This window comes from Lytechinus variegatus, chromosome 5 (assembly GCF_018143015.1).
Source record: "Lytechinus variegatus isolate NC3 chromosome 5, Lvar_3.0, whole genome shotgun sequence".
NCBI classification, from domain to species: Eukaryota; Metazoa; Echinodermata; class Echinoidea; order Temnopleuroida; family Toxopneustidae; genus Lytechinus; species Lytechinus variegatus.
In genome coordinates, this window is record NC_054744.1 from 48283564 (window position 1) to 48304787 (window position 21224).

Genomic DNA, 21224 nt, shown 5'->3' on the forward strand with positions numbered 1-21224 from the left:
TTTGCTATGAATAAAGTGATTTTATCGTGTTTGTAAACCTCCATTCAGTGGTGGTTCAAGGTTAGAACCGCCTAACACACAATCAACGTGTAACCCAACTAACGTGTAATATCACCGATTGTCATAAAATATGTGTAACTTAGTAACATTCTTCATTCAATCATTTTACAATGATCAAGTTTAGGGTTCTTGACAAGTGTTTAAGTGGATCCTATAAACGTGATTTTGATTTCCAACGATCGTGAGAACTTTGCATGAAATGTACCATAGATAGTACCTCAGCCTTCAATGGTTGGTGTCAAGGTAATCATATGATGCAGCATCAAGTCAAAAATCTACAATACAACAGTAGTTATCATCATGTTGGCAAATCACTGCTGGGTGACAAACACTTGCACCTCGACACAAGTTACCCCTATATGTTCAGAGAATGATAAGGTATGGCTACTATAAGTAAACACTGTATCCAACAGGGTAGTCTTTAAAATGATGTAGTTGGATTATCTGGACACTAAAATTAATGATTGATTTTTCTTTTATTTTTTTCCCCATCAAAATAATACTCCTCTGTGTATTTGCTATGATGCTGACTGATGGTTTCATTAAGCTGTTCATATGTTACAAATGACCCTATGCATGACTGGGCATCCCTTCTTGTGTTAAACAATTTCTTTTCCTATGTAACTGACTAATCATTTCAGAACATGTTCCAGTTACGCATGATTTAACAACTTTATGAAACATCCACATGATGATCCAATGTTCAAATAATTTGATACTCTGCATATATAATCCTAAGAAAGTTGAATGGATTAATTTCAGGCAAATCCATTAATCAGCAAACCTCATCCAACTCTTAACAAGGCCAAATATCAAAATTGAGTAAAATTTACTACATGTACTTCTATTATCATGGACGATGACACAGTGACACATGATACCAACAGTTCCAAACATTCAAGATTTCAGAAGATTCAAATGCATATTTCGTCATGGAAATTTAGAAAATTTATTATTTGCTGTAGGTGTAATCGAAAAAAAATATTTAAGTTAAACTTCTGTACAATAATTTTTCTGTTCGAAAATATCATCCTTATTGAAGTATTGTTTTTATTTTGCAGAGAATGCCTTCCAAGAGTAAATACACCTGCTGCTTGTTAAAGATTACCCTTCAATGCAAACAATATCTTATAATATAATGTTTACTTTTTGAGTAGTCCACCTACCATATTTAATTAGAAATCTCATTAGTGTGGAGAACCTTTGCAGGTTCAAAAAGAGTATTTTTTTATATAATTTAGTTGAAATCGTTAGATGTAAAATGATCAAGCCTGCCATTTCTTGAGTATTGTGTGCTGCAAACAACTGACTTTTACATTCTCAACTGACAATCTCATTCTCAGCAAATTCGCTGGAAAGCTTCAGTGAAGATTGCATTTTTGAAGGAGAAAAATAGATAAATTGACTTATTGGGGAATGTGTCAGAAGCCAGATTTGATAAGATTATAAGTACACTTAGTCTATTGTTCTGGGTTGAATAGTGCTATAGTATCAACAGGTACTTGTATCCTGCTTCTCAGACACATTGCACATCACTCCACAACATTTTTGTCCCTGATACATTGGCCTCTTACCGATGCTGAAATCTGTGTCATATTGAGCAAGTATTCAATACTGGAATAGATATCCAAGATAATTGACTTGTCCTTTTGTTGCCCACACCTAATTTCTTGTCCTTCGCATTGGGAAAGCCCCTGATGAATTGTTCACCTGTTAAACCAATTTGTCCTTGATAGCTGACTTGTGTCTTTCACTGGGCACTATAGAAATATTTCAAATGCCTTTAAATTGTCAATCAAATTGTCCAAGTAGGAGGACTAACGAATGAGTTGTCTAAGATCTTTGACTTGTCCTACAACTTCAGCAAGTAATCCAATCCTCTCACAGTAGTCCTACTCTTCTTAACCCTGTTCTTGCTGAAATGACCCACATTGTTGTTATTGATTCAGCAATGTCTCTTGGTGAGTTACCTGACTGCTTTGAGTTCAACATCAAAGATGAGGGTGCTGTTTGGTGGGATGGGTCCAATTCTCTGTGATCCATACCTGTAAAGATATGCAGAAACAAATTAAAAATCATTTTAATATCACATTCAGCAATCACAGTGAACCCTAGGGATTTTTGTTTTTTAAGAAATCACCTTGGAACCACTGTCAATAAAATGAAATTTTGAGGGCAGCAAGACAGGATATTGCCTGATGGGCATGGGCTGAAACAAGGCCTGAATTCGCATTCATACATGCTAATTTTGTGCATGATCAAGTCATGATTTTGCTGTCAATTTCGATTGAATCATAGAAAATAATTCATTAACCCTATCTAGGCCGGGGGGGGGGGGCCTCCGAGGAAGAGGGGTTGTCACTTATTATAACAATGATAACAATGAAAATCATATAACATAGATGATCATCATTTTCAACAAGATTGCCAGAGCAATAGCAACATCTTCACGATAGATATTCTCACAGATAATGATACAATAACAATTGTGACCTATGACCTCATGACATCCAATCTGAACAGATCATTGTCCCTCTTGTAGGCACACATGAACCAAAATTAAAAGACAATCCATCTCAGTTTTCAATTATCCTAAGAGTGAGGCATTCAAAGGACAAGTCCATCCCAACAAAAAATTGATTTGAATAAAAAGAGAAAAATCCAACAAGCATAACGCTGAAAATTTCATCAAAATCGGATGTAAAATAAGAAAGTTATTACATTTTAAAGTTTCGCTTCATTTCACATAACAGTTATATGCACAACTCTGTCGGTATGCAAATGAGGGAACTGATGACATCACTCACTCACTATTTCTTTTGTTTTTTATTATATGAAAAATGAAATATTAAAGATTTTCTTGTCATGTGAAATGAAGTTTCATTCCTCCCTGAACCCGTGGAATTCCATTATTTTAACATTTTGTGGTTCAGGCAAGAAGGTCCTTACTGTCAAATTCGTAAAAATTGAAATATTGTTTAATTCAAACAATAAAAAGAAATAGTGAGTGACATCATCGACTCTCTCATTTGGATGTAACTGACTCGTTCATATGTACTTTGTGAAAAATAAGCGAAACTTTGAAATGTCCTAACTTTCTTATTTTACATCCGATTTTGATTACATTTTCAGCATTGTGCTTGTCTGATTCAACATTTTTTTGAGGTGGACTTGATCTTTAATGAACTGTGACCTTGACCTCCAAAGAGCCTCCAGCAACCACCTACAGTGGGGAAAAGGCACAAAACATATATTACTTCAGTCATCAGATCAAATTAGGGTTGTTTACACACAATAAAGCCACATTTTCTACCCCCTGGGAAGTATTCCAACCAGACACTGAGTGAGGCACACACAATGATGATAATATATTGCTGATAACCACAAGTATGAACCAACTTACTAAATTTCATGGCATCGTACATGCAATGTTATCTACTTACGCTTGAGATGGTGGAACTGTCAACCGACGCTTGCCCCCTACTTTCATTCCTACATTGGAAACAGAAAACAAAAAGAAATCAATCATAAAAAATGTTCTTACTAAATTCTTTCAAATTATCCTTTAAAAAATGTATTTTCTATGATACCATGTCAATTTTTGACTCACAATGGCTGCCACAATCAGCATATGAATGCATCTTCACCTCTCCTTACTTTTCATGTTACCATGGTTAATACCAATATTCCTATACTTTTAAGTTCTTTCTAGATAGTATTAATAATCCAATGATTTTGTCCATAATAACCCTTACTTATATTTCATTTGTTGTAATATACAATTCCCCTATTCCTCTTTAACATTGTCACGTTGCTATTATTTGTAGTGATCTTAACCCTTTGATATTTTATAGTTAGACATCTATAACTGATTGCCATCAAAATAATGCCATAGTTATTTCATTGTTCAGTGTTATCAGCGAATAAATTATACAATTAGTAGTTTTAAATTTAGTAACCGTTTCCTTTTGATAACTTAAAATATTTTAGTTAATTTGATTCATATTATCATTTAAGTAACAATATTTGTTTATTTATGTTACTAAGTATTGTTATCTTTGACTTAGATTTTGACTTTATTTTCATGTGTGATTTGATGATTTATGTTGTTCTTTTTTTTCATCAGGTCATTGATGAAAAACAGTTTTATACTGATCTTTTGTACCTGATTAAATATGTTCTAATAAGTAAATAAATAAATAAAAATAAATTTCCTTTCAAGAAGAATAATAAAGATCAAAATCAAAATAGTGTTTTATTTAATATACAAATATGACTCTGATATTTAATACAAATATATAATTTATTTACAACTGAGTACCCTGTCAATAAAAACATGAAATACAACAAAATATTTTTCTCTTTCATGAGGAAACAACAATTCTAATAATAAAATCTTACCAATTATACCGGCATCCCATCCTTTGATGACTTCACCTTTACCAAGACCAAACATGAATGGTTTACCTGATAGCTTGGAATCAAACTCTTTCTGGTTGCTAGCTAATACTCCACGGTAGTACATAAAGACCTTCAAATCAAAATATGAAACAGTTAGGTCAAGACTGTATTCCCGTATGAAGTATGCAATGGCTTCCATACTGTTCAGAGTGACTGCTACAAAATGGTTGTTTAACTTTTATGAATTTTTGAACTAAAATAATAAAATCATTAATTTTCCCCTCTTATACAGAGTGAGTAAAAAACAAAACCATTAAAATATATTCTGGATAATTTTTTAGCAAACTTGTGAAAACTTATCTTCATGATAATTCAACATATACAGTAATAAACACACACTAGAAAACTGCTAAAGATATGTCAACCTTTATCGCTTTAACTTATCAACGTTGCACCACACAAATCTAGTCCATACACCATTACTCCCATATAAGCACATGAGCAAATTTGTAGTTCATACAAGTGGTTTCCTCATATGAAGAACAAACATTTAATAAAAAGATGCAGCAATTCACAAATTGACCCTCCTGGGTTGCAGCTCAAAGCTCTAGTTAAATCTCACCGGGCAGAACACATCCTGAAGGAAGTTACATGTAGCATGGCAACCCCTACTCACACTCCCAACCCAGCCTAGTCATCTACTAAAACTGTCATAGAACTCACTGACTGAACAATTTACGATGACAAGTATTTTTTCTTTAACGAGGCCTCAACTTTGCTGTTCCTCCAAAGAATGTTAGACAGATCTGCTGCCGATAACATCAGATTACAGGTTACTCAGGCACTTTCCAAGACCCAACCACCAATACCTCATATAACCCGGGAATAGCAGGCTGCAGTCAAAGGAAGAATGATCCAGCAATCCGCAGCTTGCCAGCTGACAAGGGAATGTGATGGTCATCATGAGCAAGGACGAATATGACAGCAAAATTTCTGACACGTATACCCACCTACATGTACCATGGATCCTACACAAGTAACAGAGAGGAAAATCAACCTCAAAGCTACTCACTCTAAACAAGGTCCATGTCATACCACAAAAACCATACTTCAACCTAAAGACATCTTCCACATATCCTATCTTCTTTGGCCAGCATAAGATCCACAAGGATGGGAACCAGCTTTCATCAATCATTTCTACCAGATGGTCACCAACTTAAAATATACCTAGTCTTCAAGCAACTATTCTGCAGCCACTAGTAGGAAAGTTGGCACACATGTCATAAACTCCTAACACTTCATCAGTAAACTCCGAGACCTCCATCACATCAGAAGACAGTCTGGTCAGCATCGATGAGGAGTTACTTTTCACCAGCGTCCCAGTCCGAGAAGCTTGCAACCTTATCAAGAGGAAACTCCAAGAGGACTCTTCCATACCAGAATACACACCTTCATCATTTGACCAAATTCACGACCTGCAACGAACCTGTCTTGAGTCAATTTCCTTTCAATGGTGAGGCAGCTTCTACAAGCAACAAGAATGAGTAGCCATGGGATCACCCCTATCCCCTATAGTCCCAAACATCTACATGGAACAATGAGTCAGCAGCAATTAAGTAAGCTGTCCTCTCACTCAAACTGGCTAAGATATGCTCAGATATATAGATAATACTTTTTGGAAACATGATAAAGACAGCCTACAAGCCTTTCTTCACCAACCTCAACTAAAGATCAAATTCAAAATGGTAAGGGAGAAGAACCACTCAATACCATTCTTGGATGTCCCTGTCAAACAGGAACCAAACAACTACCTCTCACACAAAGTCTACCACAGACCATCCCATGCATCTCCACTTCAAGACATTCCATCACCCTTCAGTCATCCAGTCTGTTCTAAGAACACTGGTCAAGAGGGAGTACTCAATCAGTGATGACAGCCACCTCTGACATAAGCATTCAACTACCCCAACTGACCAATCATCACCTTCCTATTGGTCAAACAGTAATGACAATCATGTTCACCATCCTGCTTTGTTTTGCTATACAGTCCGACCTCTCTTATCCGGCCTCCCCTTATCCGGATCTCTCTATTATCCGGGCGCACACTTGCTGAGATTTTTTTTCAATTCAATCTATCACGTGAGGAAATGAGATTTCAATCTAAACTCAATCCTATACACAAACTCTCTGTGATTAAACATACATTTTCAAATATAATCTACCCAAAACAATATTTTTCATTTTTTTTTACTCACCCAAATCACTAAAAGAACTTAAAGCAGGGCGCAGCGCAAATATTTCATTAGGTTGTTTACCAGGTTAAACAATGCATGTTTTGCTAGCAGACGCCAGGCCTCAATACGGACAGCGCCATCTATCATGTTTGAGCCTACAGTCAGTATCACGATGGCTGACATTGCGGAGCTGCGATACACGCCGTGATGATCTAATTGTAAAACTTACTTTCATCGAGTCATTCATTCTCTTTCTTTCGTGGTATGCTCGATGTATACCTCAATCATTTTAGCAGGTAAATTATCCAACAGTTTTGGCCATCGAGCAATTTCATTTCTGTAAAAATACCACCTATAATTTGCACTGACACTGCATTGAATACTGTCTGTACGCCCACTACAATAGATAACATGTAGCTACCGCCGTTGATGAGCTGAGGCAGCAGCTGCGTGTATTTAATATTGGGTCTCCCAGATCCGGATAAATCCCTTATTCGGATTGTTGCTGGTCCCAACTGTATATACCCAAGCATTCTCAGACATCCTCATCCTGATGACGATCAGAATAAACTGAGCGAAATGCTGAAGTACCGTATTTTCCGGTGTATAAACCGCGCCTTTTTTCCCGCTTTATGAACTTTAAATATTGGGTGCGGTTTATACACAGAAACAACAAAATTTCGTAGGAAATTTGACTACGTGTTGTCGGTGATATTAGTTTCATATGAACCAACAATAATATAGAATATTTAATGTATAATTTGTTGGTTACTAAAAATAGGAAGTATATTTTGCAACGTTTTCTTCGAAAATCTTCTTTGTAAAGATTGGTTTATATTATTCATTTAACTACTATCAATTTAAAAATGTTTTCCAAAAAAAAATTGTGTTTTTTTGGAAAAGATTGTTTTGTGATGAAAACTTTTTTTTCAACTAAAATTGCATGGGAAATGCTCTTCAATAGGCATGTAATCGTAGTCGATTGTAATTGTAATCGGTTATTAAAAAGGCAATAAATAATGTTCTTTAATTTTTTATTTCTCTAGTTTTTCTCTCAATATTAAAAAAAAATCCCCTTTTTATACCATTATTTTGATATTAAAAAATGTCATTTTATGGTCACCTTTTCCTAAATAAACCCCTATCTTTTTGTAATGAAAACTTATTTTTTTACACCTAAAAAGTGCATTGAAAATGCTTTACAATAGGCATGTAATCGTAATCGGTTTGAAAATAGGCAATAGAAAATGTCCTCTATTCTTCATTTTTTTCCCTCACTTTATCTCAACAATTTTGTTTTCTTTTTCCGTTTTGAGACTGTAAGTTTGATATACAATACTGCCATTTCATGGTCTTTTTTTCTTTATTTTACAAAGAAAAAAAAATTCTTTGAAAAATAAAGTTAAAGAATGTAATAACCATTTTTTTACATACAAAAATTAGTAATATATGTTTTGGTCTGTCAAGAAGTTACAAGGTTAATTTGCTCATCCAAATAATACCAAATTTGATTTGCCAATTTTTTTTTTTTTTTAGAGCCTCCCGATTTTGGGGGTGCGATTAATACATGGCTGCGGTTTATATTCCGAAAAATAAGGTAAGTTCTATTCAAAGCTACAATCAGCCAAAGAAAGGTCACCCAACAGTCCTTTTCATGACTACACATGGTGGAAATTGATAACCTACCGAACATTTAAATCTCTATGACCTTTGTGACCTTTGGCCATGTGACCTATATTACATAATCATTCTCTAAATGAGCCAACCCTTTTGGCTTTCAAACAAAGATACACATACCTTCTTGCCTGGCTTAGCCAACTTCCCCTCTCCGGTTTTCAGGTCTTCAATCGTTGTTCCTGATTGTAACTTTATTTTCTGAATTTTCTGCAAAAAAGAGAGGGAAGTACACATTTGCACAACATGTTTAAACAAAGTAGATTTATACTTACATATTTTGATATAAGCCAAATGTAACCTCATGTATGTGTTTTGTGTGTGTGTGTTTTTTATTCCCTTTCATTCCTAATCGTAATTCTTTATCATTAACAATCACAACTAACAATTTAATCTAGGTTCTGTACAAAAAAATATCACTCTTCACCTAAACATGATGAGAGCAAATGTTTAGCAGCAAACTTTCCTAAGGGAATATCCTATCACATAGCATATATTTTCTTTTCTTTTTACTTAGACTTGAGCACTTCCGATGGTTTCATGTCTTGATGGGTGTTGTTTGTGTTGACCTGTACAGACTGTTAAGGGTTCCAGAAGTACAAAACCTTGATAATCTGACAAGAATATCCAGAATAGATAAAAGGATTAGCTTTTGACCTAGCCCCTGTGACTTTAAGAAGATATCTTCTTTAAAAGGTACTATGACTCACAGCACTCAACAATGGACATGACTTCCTGGGTATTGTTCCCCAGTGAAGATTTTATTGATTTTTCATTTTCTTTGAATAGACTTCCTAATTATGTTTCTCAATAAACTTCTATGACTTTTAATAATGTTTTACCACATCCAGTAAGTACTTTTATGTTAATTGTTGCATTATCAAAGCAGTGTTTGATTACTTCACGTTAAATCACAAACTCAAACAGATAACACATCCTATAGTATCAGTATTAATAATAACGATATATTTACTTAGGGTAGCAAATTCAGTTCCAAAAACTGTTCTCCCAGCGGGCCCTGCTATTATTATTACCCGGCTAAGCTAGGCTACCTATTCAGGTGCACACTGCTTTTTGAAGAATTACTTCCTGCCGGTACCCATTTACCTCAGCTGGGTCGAGTGCAGCACACTGTGGATTAATTCCTTGCTGAAGGAAATTACGCCATGGCTGGGATTTGAACCCACGACCCTCTATTTCAAAGTCCGGAGACTAATCCACTGGGCCACGACGCTCAATTAATCTCAATAATTCCCATAAATATCCAGACTTCCAGGGAAGGACATTTTCCCAATATTTTTCAGGACATTTTTTTTAAATGACCAGAGACAATATTTCCAAAGGAAAATATGAGTCAACCCCAAAACCAATTCTCAAACATACATACAATCTCTACTTTTGATCTGAATTGTTTGTACTATAAGCAGTATCACAATACTATGTCACTAACCCAAGAAAAAAAATTATCAGTTAACATTGCACCCTATGGGAAGTTTAGGGGCTTCTTATTAGCTTTCAAGGACTCTGGGTTGCATTTCTGGAACATATTCACCATAAACCCCGAGGTAATTTTATCCACAATGTCTTCATAGAAATGAAAAACTGATGCTACTTTTGCAAGAGTCCATTTCACCATACATTGCAAATGAAATGTGTTATTAATACTAACTTGTTTAGCTGGTGTTTGTTCCTTCTTGGCAGGTTTAGCCTTCTTTTGAACTTCAATATTCTCTTTATTATTAGTTTTAAGATTTTTCAGAGGTAGATCTACTTCTTCTTTGCTCTCGTCTTCCTGGATTCATTAAATGAAAAAAAAAAACAATGACAAAGCCATTAATTTTTCTTTATCAAATAGAGAGTGGGGAGGTGAATAGACAGGAGGGCTAGCCTTTTAAAAAGATTCTGATGTACACCGTTCAAACTCTATTTGACAAAGGTAAAGAATCTAACAAATGTAAACTAAAGATGGGATGAATTCTTAATTTACATTATATTTCACAGACCTGAAAGATGCAAAACATGTAAAATAAACATGGGAAATACACTTTAGAAGGTAAAGTTGAGTATTATTATAAATTGACACTCTCAATCGGAAGAGATCAAAATTGCTTCCTGAGGTAATATACTTCATAATATACGTAATAATATAAATTTTCCTAGTTTCTTTCCTTGCAAACCCAAATAATAAATAACCCCCAAAATATGAATATTTGAGAAAGATATGACTAACCTTCACTTCCTCCTGCTGCTGTTTCTTCTTCTTCTTTTTCTTTTTGAGAGGGGATTCAGTCTTTTCTTCAGATTCCGCCTCCTCCATCTTTTGGGAAGCCTGACCAAAAAAAAATGAACAACTCAATATTGACTGGTTCCAATCACATTGCTTGTCACCTGATGAACGGCACCATCAGCATTGTCTTTTGATGCAACAAATTCATAAAACTGATATTTTCCTGTGTTACATTGCAATTAATGCACTCTCATCTTTATCCTATAAATTTCAACAAGTGGAATGCCTCTGGCCGTCTCACCTGCATCACGCGATTCAATATAGCAGCAGTGCTGACTTTGAAAACTACTATAACTTGCACAAGATGTTCAGTGATACTTGGTTACTCTTATGTCCACGTTTTATGAACTAGGCCAATACACTTACAGAGATATGATGGTAATTCAACAAATACCCCCATGTGGCCAAAGTTTATTGACCTTACATGACCTTTGACCTTGATCATGTGACCTGAAACTTGCACAGGATGTTCAGTGATACTCGATTACTCTTATGTCCAAGTTTCAAAAGTCAGATCCATAAACTTGCAAAGTTATGATGGTAATTCAACAGATACCCCCATTATGGCCAAAGTTCATTGACCTTTGACCTTGGTCATGTGACCTGAAATGCGCACAGGATGTTCAGTGATACTTGATTACTCTTATGTCCAAGTTTTATGAACTAGACCAACATACTTTCAAAGTTATGATGGCATTTCAACAAATACCCCAATTCGGCCAAAGTTCATTGACCTTTGACCTTGGTCATGTGACCTAAAATGCGCACAGGATGTTGAGTGATACTTGATTACTCTTGTTATGTCCAAGTTTTATGAACTAGGTCCATATATTTATGATGACATTTCAAAAACTTAACCTTAGGTTAAGATTTTGATGTTGATTCCCCAACATGGTCTAAGTTCATTGACCCTTAATGACCTTTGACCTTGGTCATGTGACATGAAACTCCTCCATCTTTTGGGGAGCCTGACCCAAAATAATGAACAACTCAATATTGCTTGTCACCTGATGAACGGCACCATCAGCATTGTCTTATGATGTAATTAAACAAATTTATAAAACTGATATTTTCCTGCATTATCTAACATTGCAATTAATGCACTCTCATCTTTATCCTATATATTTAAAATATTATAGAGCAAATTAGAGTTATTACTTGTACGACCAAATACAAGCCTGGAAGTTCTTGCCACTGAAGATGTAGAAGGAAAATGCTGATTACCTGAGATGTAAAATTCTTTGAATTTGCAATTGAAAGTTTCTAGCATCATAACCAATATGAAGGTGATCTAATTACAAATGTGATAGCTTGATTCATTAAAAATTCAATCAATCCGTCTTTCCATCCATCCATCCATCTTTCCATCCATCCATCCCTCCATCCATCCACCCATCCATCCATCCAACCTTCCATCCACCCACCCATCCATCCACCCATCCATCCATCCACCCATCCATCCATCCATCCATCCAACCATCCATCTTACCATCAATTTTCTAACGAGCTTTTGATACTTATTTGGAGGAATACACCTATTCATGCAAGATGAATACTCAGTCTGGATAAGAAAAATGAAAATAAATGGCACTTACCTTTTGAGGGCTTGCCGTAGGTGATTTCCCTTCTTTGCCTTTCGGAGTTTGAGCTTTCTTCTTTGGAGAAGGTTTGGACTTCTCCTCTGTGAATAGAAACAAAAATAGAAAATACAATACCACACCATGAGAAATATTTCTAAAATTCATATTGAGTTGATGATTCTCTGGTGTTAATCACAAGTCGAAATCAACCACTGTCTAAACTGAGAAACATGAAAAACCACTATGGAAGAGGTATACTGTCCACCTAGTGGTAAGTCCTGAAATGGACTGTTTGAATGGTGGAATAAAGGGAAGTAAAAAGAGAGAAATCAAAAATTCAATTGGAAGTTGAGAAAAAGAATGGCTTACTCTTGTCTTTCAATTCCAACTAAATAATTCATATTGTCATCAACTTAAAACATCACTTTCATTTATATTGTCAATATGAATCATTGTCATCAATGTTTCATATATGTATTTATTGGTTCTATACCAGCTGGGCGTTGATACAGCAGAAAGCTGCTTTGCCGAGTTCCTAGGAGTTACCCCACCAGAAGCAGAAACAGAAACTTTTCTTCATTCTACGATGCATACAGTCCATCTCAGGGGAGCGTTTCATAAAAAGACTTGTCATACGTTTTATCTGACAAGTTCTGTTTTATCCGACAGTTACTATGGTAAAAGTGCCTCTCAGCCAATCATAATCAGGGAAAGTTGCCAGAGCTGACAACTTGTCGGACGAAAATGTTGATGTAACACTCCCCAGGACTAGCCAAATAGAGTTAAGCCGCTTCCATGTTATCCACACCACCACACAAACCTTCAAAGGTCATATAAGTATATATCTTTCTATGCTCTAACCTTCTTCCTCCTCTTCATAATCCTCTTCATCTTCCTCATCGTCATCTTCATCATCATCTTCATCATCACTCTCTTCGGCTTCCATATCAAGGACTGGATTGAAATCTCCATCCTCCTCCTCCTCTTCATCATCCTCTTCATTACCACCTTCATCAGCAGCTATTTCCATTTTGGACAATGTTTCTGCCTGTACAGCCGCTAAAAAAGAAAAGGAAATCGTACCAATCAAGAACAAAACATTCTGAGAAATAAGGTTATACAAATAAAAAAAAGCCTTTGCCCACAGCAAGAATGAAACAAAATGCAACTTGTATAATAACATTCATATCAAATTACTTATATAAGCAATACTACGGTGCATTAACAGAAATAAAAAGAGACATCAAGTGATTTTGTCTTACTCAATTCAATAACCAAACTAAAGTATATTGGCTGCCTAGAGAAAGATCCCCCCCCCCCAGCTTCAAGTATTTGGTAAAATACTGCTGAATCATAGGCACTGAATATTTTCCAGATTTCACAAGGATTGACTCGTGAAATCTAAGAAAATGACCACATATGGTTTCAAATTCACTAGCATGTCAATCTACACATCGTAAAATTGTAAATTCACCACGAATGAAGAAAGCGAAAATACTAATTTACTCTGAAAAGCATTCTAGATTGCAAATTATGGTTTCACTGGCTATCCATAGTTGAAATTAACTCAGAGTAAAGATACTCTTTTATAATGTACAATGTTGTATATGAGCTGTTTACTTACCCTTTCTCTTTTTCTTGTAAGCTGAAAGAGTCATATCATCAGATATAGAATCATCTTGAGATTTCCTTTTCTTCTCTTTCACTGCTTTTTTTGCACTTTTCTTTGCTGGTTTTAAAGAGAAAATATGGATTAAATAGTTCATTTTTTAAAATTGAAGAGCTGATTTATATAATGGACCGATGCATTACTCATACATATCAGTGATCCACTTAAGTGGAGTATTTTCATGAAGCAACAGTCAGTGATTTTCACTCATAATAATTCTAAGCCAATGTAAGTGAAAATCACTATTTCTTTTATTAAATGCTCACAGGATGCAAAAAAAGTAAATACAAGTTATGAAAATGAATTTGCATAGAATTAAATCTTGCATTCAAGGACATAGGCTGGTTTGAGCATGGGAAAGTGTACATCTTGGGGCAGTGGAACTAAAGTTTGCAAAATCAGCTGTTGGAAGCAGAAGGGGTACAAACTTAATTTTGCTTGCCAGAGTAGGAACTCCTCTGCCTTATTGGAGGGTGCCAAAAAATTTTGGGAGGGGGTCCACCAAAAATTTTGGGATGGACACGGGTAAAAAATTTGACAAGCAAAAAAAAAAAAAAAGTTATCGAAACAAATTTTAGGGGGAGGGGGGACCGCCCCCACCTCAAATTTAGGGGGGGGGGACAGGTCCCCCCCCGCCTATGCCCCCAAAGTTGTGCTAGGGGAGTCCTACATACTTCACATTTTCACTATAAGCTGGTAACTTTTTTTTAAATTGTTAAAAGATTCTGGGGTCATTAGAAGCTAACTATAAATCAGTAGATCAAATGATGATAATAGCCAACAGACATTTTGCTTTTAGGATATTTTTTCTTCAAATTAGTATTCGGTGTAATGTGTCTCATTATTAGGTGCAACTATGACCTTTGACCTCTCACCTGATTCTGGAGTCCATTCTTCTTCTTCACTGTCATCATCATCCTCACCCTCAAAATCATTAATTAGATCCTGCCAGTTACACGAGACATCTAAAAAAATAAACACACAAGGAAATATATTCACCCTGCACTCAATTTTTTCTTTCTTTTTTTGGATATATTTATATACATATTACTGATATAGATACATATTTACACTTACATTCTTCTAGTTTGTTTAATGCTTTATCATATATACTTATATGTCTTTTGCACATTATCAATTGTTCCCCATTCTTTTCCTTCCCCCCCCCCCCACTCTTATGCACCAGTTTATTATGCCTTTCTTTGTAACCTGTTTAACCCACCTCTCACTAATTATCTTGTTATTCATCTCTTCCTCATACCCTCTATCACTGTTTTGTTCCAGATCCTGTTTGATGTTGCCTGCCTCATTATCTTAATCCCTCTTGGCTGGAGGGCTTTCATTGGCCCTACTTACACTAACTTCCCTTTGTGTCTGCCTACTCCTTTTCTTTCATCACCTTCACTAACCTGATTGGTCATCTCTACTCACTAATGCCCCTTTTGTATCCTTGTTTCTAGTGTTGCTGTAGCTTGTCTGTGGTCTATATTATGGTTGTTCCACTTTATATGTTTGTCATTTTGCCTCCGACGAAGATTCTGCTAGGATCGAAAGCTTTGGCCCCTTTTGACTTTTAATTTACTCCATTGGCTCTCTTTTATTAGATACCGGTAAGCAGTTTTCAGCAGCTTCTTTTTGTCATAGATCCATAAACTTTCAGAGTTAGGATTGTAATTTAACAAATACCCCCCAAACGGCCAAAGTTCATTGACCTTAAATTACCACTGACCATGGTCATGTGACCTGAAACTCGTACAGGATGTTCAGTGATACTTGATTACTCTTATGTCCAAGTTTTATGAACTACTTCCATAAACTTTCAGAGTTAGGATGGTAATTTAACAAATGCCCCCAAAACGGCCAAAGTTCATTGACCTTAACTGACCACTGACCATGGTCATGTGATATGAAACTCCCACAGGATATTCAGTGGTACTTGATTCACCTAATGTCCCAGTTTAATGAAATAGATCCATAAAATATCAAAGTTATGATGGTAATTCAACAAATACCCCCAACTTGGCAATAGTTCTTTGACCCTGGTCATGTGACCTGAAACACAGGCAGGATGTTCACTAATACTTGATTTACCTTATGTCCAAGTTTCATGAACTAGATCCAGAAATTTCCAAAGTTAGGATAGTAATTCAACAAATACCCCCAACTTGACCAAAGTTCATTGACCCTAAATGACCTTTGACCTTGGTCATGTGACCTGAAACCCAAACAGGATGTTCACTAATACTTGATTAACCTTATGCTCAAGTTTCATAAACTAGGTCCATATACTTTCTAAGTTATGATGTCATTTCAAAAGCTTAACCTTTGGTTAAGATTTTTAAAATAATTCTCCCAACATGGTCTAAGTTCATTGACCCTAAATGACCTTTGACCATGGTCATGTGACCTGAAACTCAGGCAGGATGTTCAGTAATACTTGATTAACCTTATGTCCAAGATTCATGAACTAGGTCCATATTCTTTCTAATTATTATGATTATGTTATGATGTCATTTCAAAAACTTAACCTTAGGATGAGATTTGATGTTGACGCCGTAAAAGCGGTGCCTATAGTCTCGCTCTGCTATGGAGGAGAGACAAAAACTAATCACAGCCAACTGCACCATCAGAGTGAGGTGCTCTTTACCTTGCGATGAAGTGCTTTCCATGTCTGAATCAGAATACTCCTCCTCCTCCTCATCGCTATCGTAGTCCTCTTCGTCATCAGATCCAACCAGGAGATTACGAGCTTCTGCTATCAAACCAGGATCCTCCATGATTGGTTCATCGGTTACTAGGTAACCAGTCAGATGAATCGTTCCTTGATGATGAATAACATTGCATTATTATAGAGGTATTACATGGGATTGGTACAGTTATAAAACAAAAGCTTAATTTAACCTAATGTCTTACCTTTCAAAGAGCCTCAATACCCCTTGTACTGGCCCCCAAAAAATCATGATAAACTTTAAATATCTGTGTATTAAAGCAGTATGGTATTAAATTTGATCATGGATAATTTCCCTTGAACAGAACAGATACCCTTTACAATGGACGATATCATTATCTTGCTTTTTAATGAAATAAAAAGGTAACCAATTATTTTTTCAACTTCTCCTTTCCGATTTTCCTTTTCTTGATGTAATGATAGAGAAACATTTTTCATGAGGGTTTGATGAAAATTAATCAAACAATAACATAGCTATAAATGGATATATGATGTTTATGTTTTGAATTTGTAACCTCACATTTGTCCAGTAAATATGCCATGGTCTCCACAAATTAAAAAATTATTTTATCTATGGATAACCAACACATTATATATTAGAAGTTTATGAAATGATATCTTTGACAACCATGTATTATCAAAAGTTGGTACATGTAATTCATTGTATCCATTAAATACATGTACATGGGAGAGGTGCTCATGTGCTTTGTCACAAAACCAAACTTGACAATTCACAATTATAAATTCAATCAATCTAGTAACAATGTCTCAGAAGCTTAAAAGATACCCAAACAAGCTTTTATACTAACCTTTGCCCTCTGAGTAGAAGCTAATTTCCGAACCCTCAGACAAGTTGAGATTGAGAGTTTGTTGAAGGTATGGATATGGTATATCATCACCGTATTGAAGAGTGCAAAGGAGAAACTCTGCTTTCTCATGGCGCACTAACAGCTGCGTTATACCTGTAATAATGATAGTTAAAATGAAGGTTATTATTTTGTGTTGAGATGTGTTAAAATTCATTATGAGAGCCTGAATCAGGTCACCAAACAAAGAACATTGCAAATTTCTCTGTAACTAGGGATAAAATTATGAAAAAATAACAAAATATGATGAATTCTCGCAGGTTTTAGAGTTATCATTACATGAGCAGATACAATCAAAATTTTGAGAAAAAAATGAATATCAACAGATAATAAAACTTTTTTGCCTTTGACATTTAAAATACTCTTTTAAATTAAACATTTGCAATTTCTTGTCCATGAAGTTAGGATTAATTGCTTTTAGTTTCCTTTCTGCAAAATTTAATGTACAGCATGATTAAAATAAAGGTCAAGTCCACCCCAGAAAAATGTTGATTTGATAAAAAGAGAAAAATCTAAGCAGCAAAACAGTGAAAATTTCATCAAAATCGGATGTAAAATAAATATGACACTTTAAATTTTCGCTTATTTTTCCACATAACAGTTATATGCACAACTCAGTAATATGCAAATGAGAGCGTTGATGATGTCCTTCACTCACTATTTCTTTTGTTTTTTACTCTTTGAATTGTACAATATTTCAATTTTTACAGATTTGACAATAAGGACACAAAACTGTCAAAGCAATGATAATGTTAAGGGAGGGATAAACATTGTTTCACATGACAATGAGGAGAAAATTAGAACTTTTAATATTTCATGAAGATAAAAAATACAAAAGATATATAGTGAGTAGATGATGTCATCAGTCTCCTCATTTTCATACCGAACAGGATGTGAATGTAAACTATTTTGTGAAAAAGCAATATTTAAAAATGTCATAACTTTCTTATTTTACATCGATTTTTTTATTAGATTTTCAGTATTACATGTCTGATTTTTCTAATTTCATTCAAACCAACATTTTGCTGGGGATGGACTTGTCCTTTATAATAGGACATGGTGTAAATTATAATCAAAATGTTCTTTAAAAGAATCATCAACATTGCCAATCAAATATAATGCTAAAATAGTAATAAAAAAAAACATGATATAATTGCTGATTCAAAACAGTACAAGTCGAAAAGGGTCAATACTAATGGCAAAAATGTGACAATAAAATGATAACAGAGATACAGATGATGATGATAACAATGATGATGATGAAGATGAACATGATGGTGGTGATGATATGATGATGATGAAAATGATGATGATGAAGATGATGATGTGATAATGAAGATGACGACAACGACGATGATAAAAAATTATGATGAAGATGATGATAATTGATATTGAAGATGTTTTAGCTGGTGATGATGAAGATGATATCAGATGACCTAGATGATGACAGTGATGATGTCGTAGCTAAAGATGATATCATGAGATGATGGTGATGATGATGATAAATATGATGATGAAGATGATGATATTAATAAAGATGTCTAGATGATGATTATCATGAGATAATGATGATGATTGCAGTGCTCCATGCTAACCTGACTTTTCCCTCGTATCAAGTGCTGCCATGGAAACATGAAAAGACTGATCCACAGTCTGGGAATAGTGCTTCCCTGGTTCTATTGTCAGTCCTGCATAAATTAAAATAAAAGGAGAAAAGAAAAGAGAGATTTAATTCATCACTTTCCAAGAGCATATCTTATCTACATAGGGTAGAAAGGAATAATCATCTCTTCTAGAGTCTGGATTTTCTGACATCTTTTCCACCATTTAGGCCTATTACGAGGATAATAGCCAAAGTAAACATTAACAAACAGTACAGAAATGGGTCAGAGCCATATGTTCGTGCAGAGCAAATGAAATAACGACGAGAATGCTTAAGACTATATAATAATAATATAGGATTTGTAAAGGGCACATATCCACCTTGCTAGGTGGTCAAGGTGCTCCTATAATTACTCCGGCTAAGCTAGTCTACCGATTCTGGTGCCCACAGCTTTTTGAGGAATTACTTCCTGCTAGTACCCATTTACCTCAGCTGGGTCAAGTGCAGCAGTGTGGATAAATTTCTTGCATGCTGAAGGAAAACACGCCATGGCTAGGATTCGAACCCAAGATCCTCTGCTTGGAAGGCAAGAGTCAGAACCACTAGACCACGATGCGCCCAAATATATACCTGTCAGGGCATGCCTTTAACTATTTTTATTGAAAAGAGTTGAAACCAGCCTGTTTTCTGGATTTTATCGCTAGTCTTGTTGATAATCGCATGTTTTTTGCCACTTAGCGATATCGATAACCTTTCTCTTGTTACTTGGATTTACTTGGATGTAGAGACATAAAGCTGGAAGCTTATAAAATTTGTCCCTGGTCACGTAGGGTTGTCTCTGGTATGGTGAATATTTTAATGGGATTTCCAGTGCAATTATTGCTGTTGATTAATACCCCTTTATTTATACTAATTATAGGCTGTTGGTGACATGGCAGTGATTTTCCAAGATTGCAATATGAGAAAAACGAACGGAATTCACGGAAATGGCCTTTTGTCTTGAAAGTGGCTTTTCAAAGGGAAAATCACAGAAGATGTATTTTTCCTCAAAATGCACAGAACAGCAACAGAAATTACTCCAAAATCTCAACAAAATACAAATACTTGCTAGCCACAAAATACAATCTCACTTCTCTATTTGTATGTAATCATGTCTATCCTGACTGCACTCGACTCCATTCGATCGTATCGAAAACATTCACAAGCGCAAGCTCAATTTTAGCGACCAAAAACCTAGGGCTAGGCTTACTGCGGCAGCCCGAACACGGCTAGGCCAACGTAAAACTAGAACGCAGCACACAGAGACAGATTTTACTTTTTAACAGTGAAATTCTGTTTTGTGCATTGATCATTCAGATTTATCAAAGACAAAGTTAGTGTGACAAAGAGTGATGTACCAAACTACCAATCCTGGTTTTGCTGACTCAGTGATTAACCATTAATTCATTCAAATCAAATCAAATCAAATCTAGAGATAAGAGAAGGCCTGCATGGAAAACCAAGTTGAATTGTTTCGACCCAGAAACAGAATTCTCATAATTCGTCCAAACCTACACATGCACATATTGTTACGTTTATTACTGAGGACAAGTTCTAGTAGTACATGTAGTAAGAAGATGCAGAGGGCATGGAGGGGCTAATAAGTCTTCTATACTTTATGCCCAACATCAAGGTAAATCAAGGTAGGCCTAACACGGAAGGAAAGCCACAAATTTTTTTACTCACCCCAAAACATTTCTGCAATGTCCAATGATCAGGTAGCCAAGCTAAGGATAATATTAAAGGTGATATCTCCTTGGTGTAGCAGTAGACAAGGCTTGATTTCAATTAGAACACAGCATGTACAACTGAACTAGAAGTAGAAAAAACTCTTGAAACATCAAGACACTGATAGATCCGACTACAGTATACTTCACTAGGCTTACATCTATTCTAGCCGCATAGTCTGGCGACTGCAACATACATCATGACATGTAGCATGCGATGCATGCCAATATACATGTATGCACGTGCTCACTATCAGACTATTGCTCCTCCAATATCCGATCCGTGTACCCAGCCATAGAGTTAACTCTATACCGTACCCAGCAATACCGTACCCAGCAAATCTCGCGGGGAAAGG

The 21224-nt window shown here is 35.5% G+C and overlaps 1 protein-coding gene across 1 annotated transcript; it reads right to left on the reverse strand.

The window, feature by feature from the left end:
* Positions 1 to 239: 239 nt before the first annotated feature.
* LOC121416346 (46 kDa FK506-binding nuclear protein-like) lies at positions 240 to 21062 on the reverse strand. The gene is made up of 14 exons (XM_041609914.1): positions 20828 to 21062; positions 19095 to 19187; positions 17443 to 17595; positions 16553 to 16726; positions 14781 to 14870; positions 13861 to 13965; positions 13098 to 13295; positions 12252 to 12337; positions 10600 to 10698; positions 10039 to 10161; positions 8493 to 8579; positions 4462 to 4591; positions 3504 to 3552; positions 240 to 2105 (listed from the first exon to the last, which is right to left on the reverse strand). Exons 1-14 carry the CDS (start codon positions 20835 to 20837, stop codon positions 2027 to 2029), a joined length of 1476 nt encoding a protein of 491 aa, XP_041465848.1. The 5' UTR covers positions 20838 to 21062; the 3' UTR covers positions 240 to 2026.
* Positions 21063 to 21224: the final 162 nt, after the last annotated feature.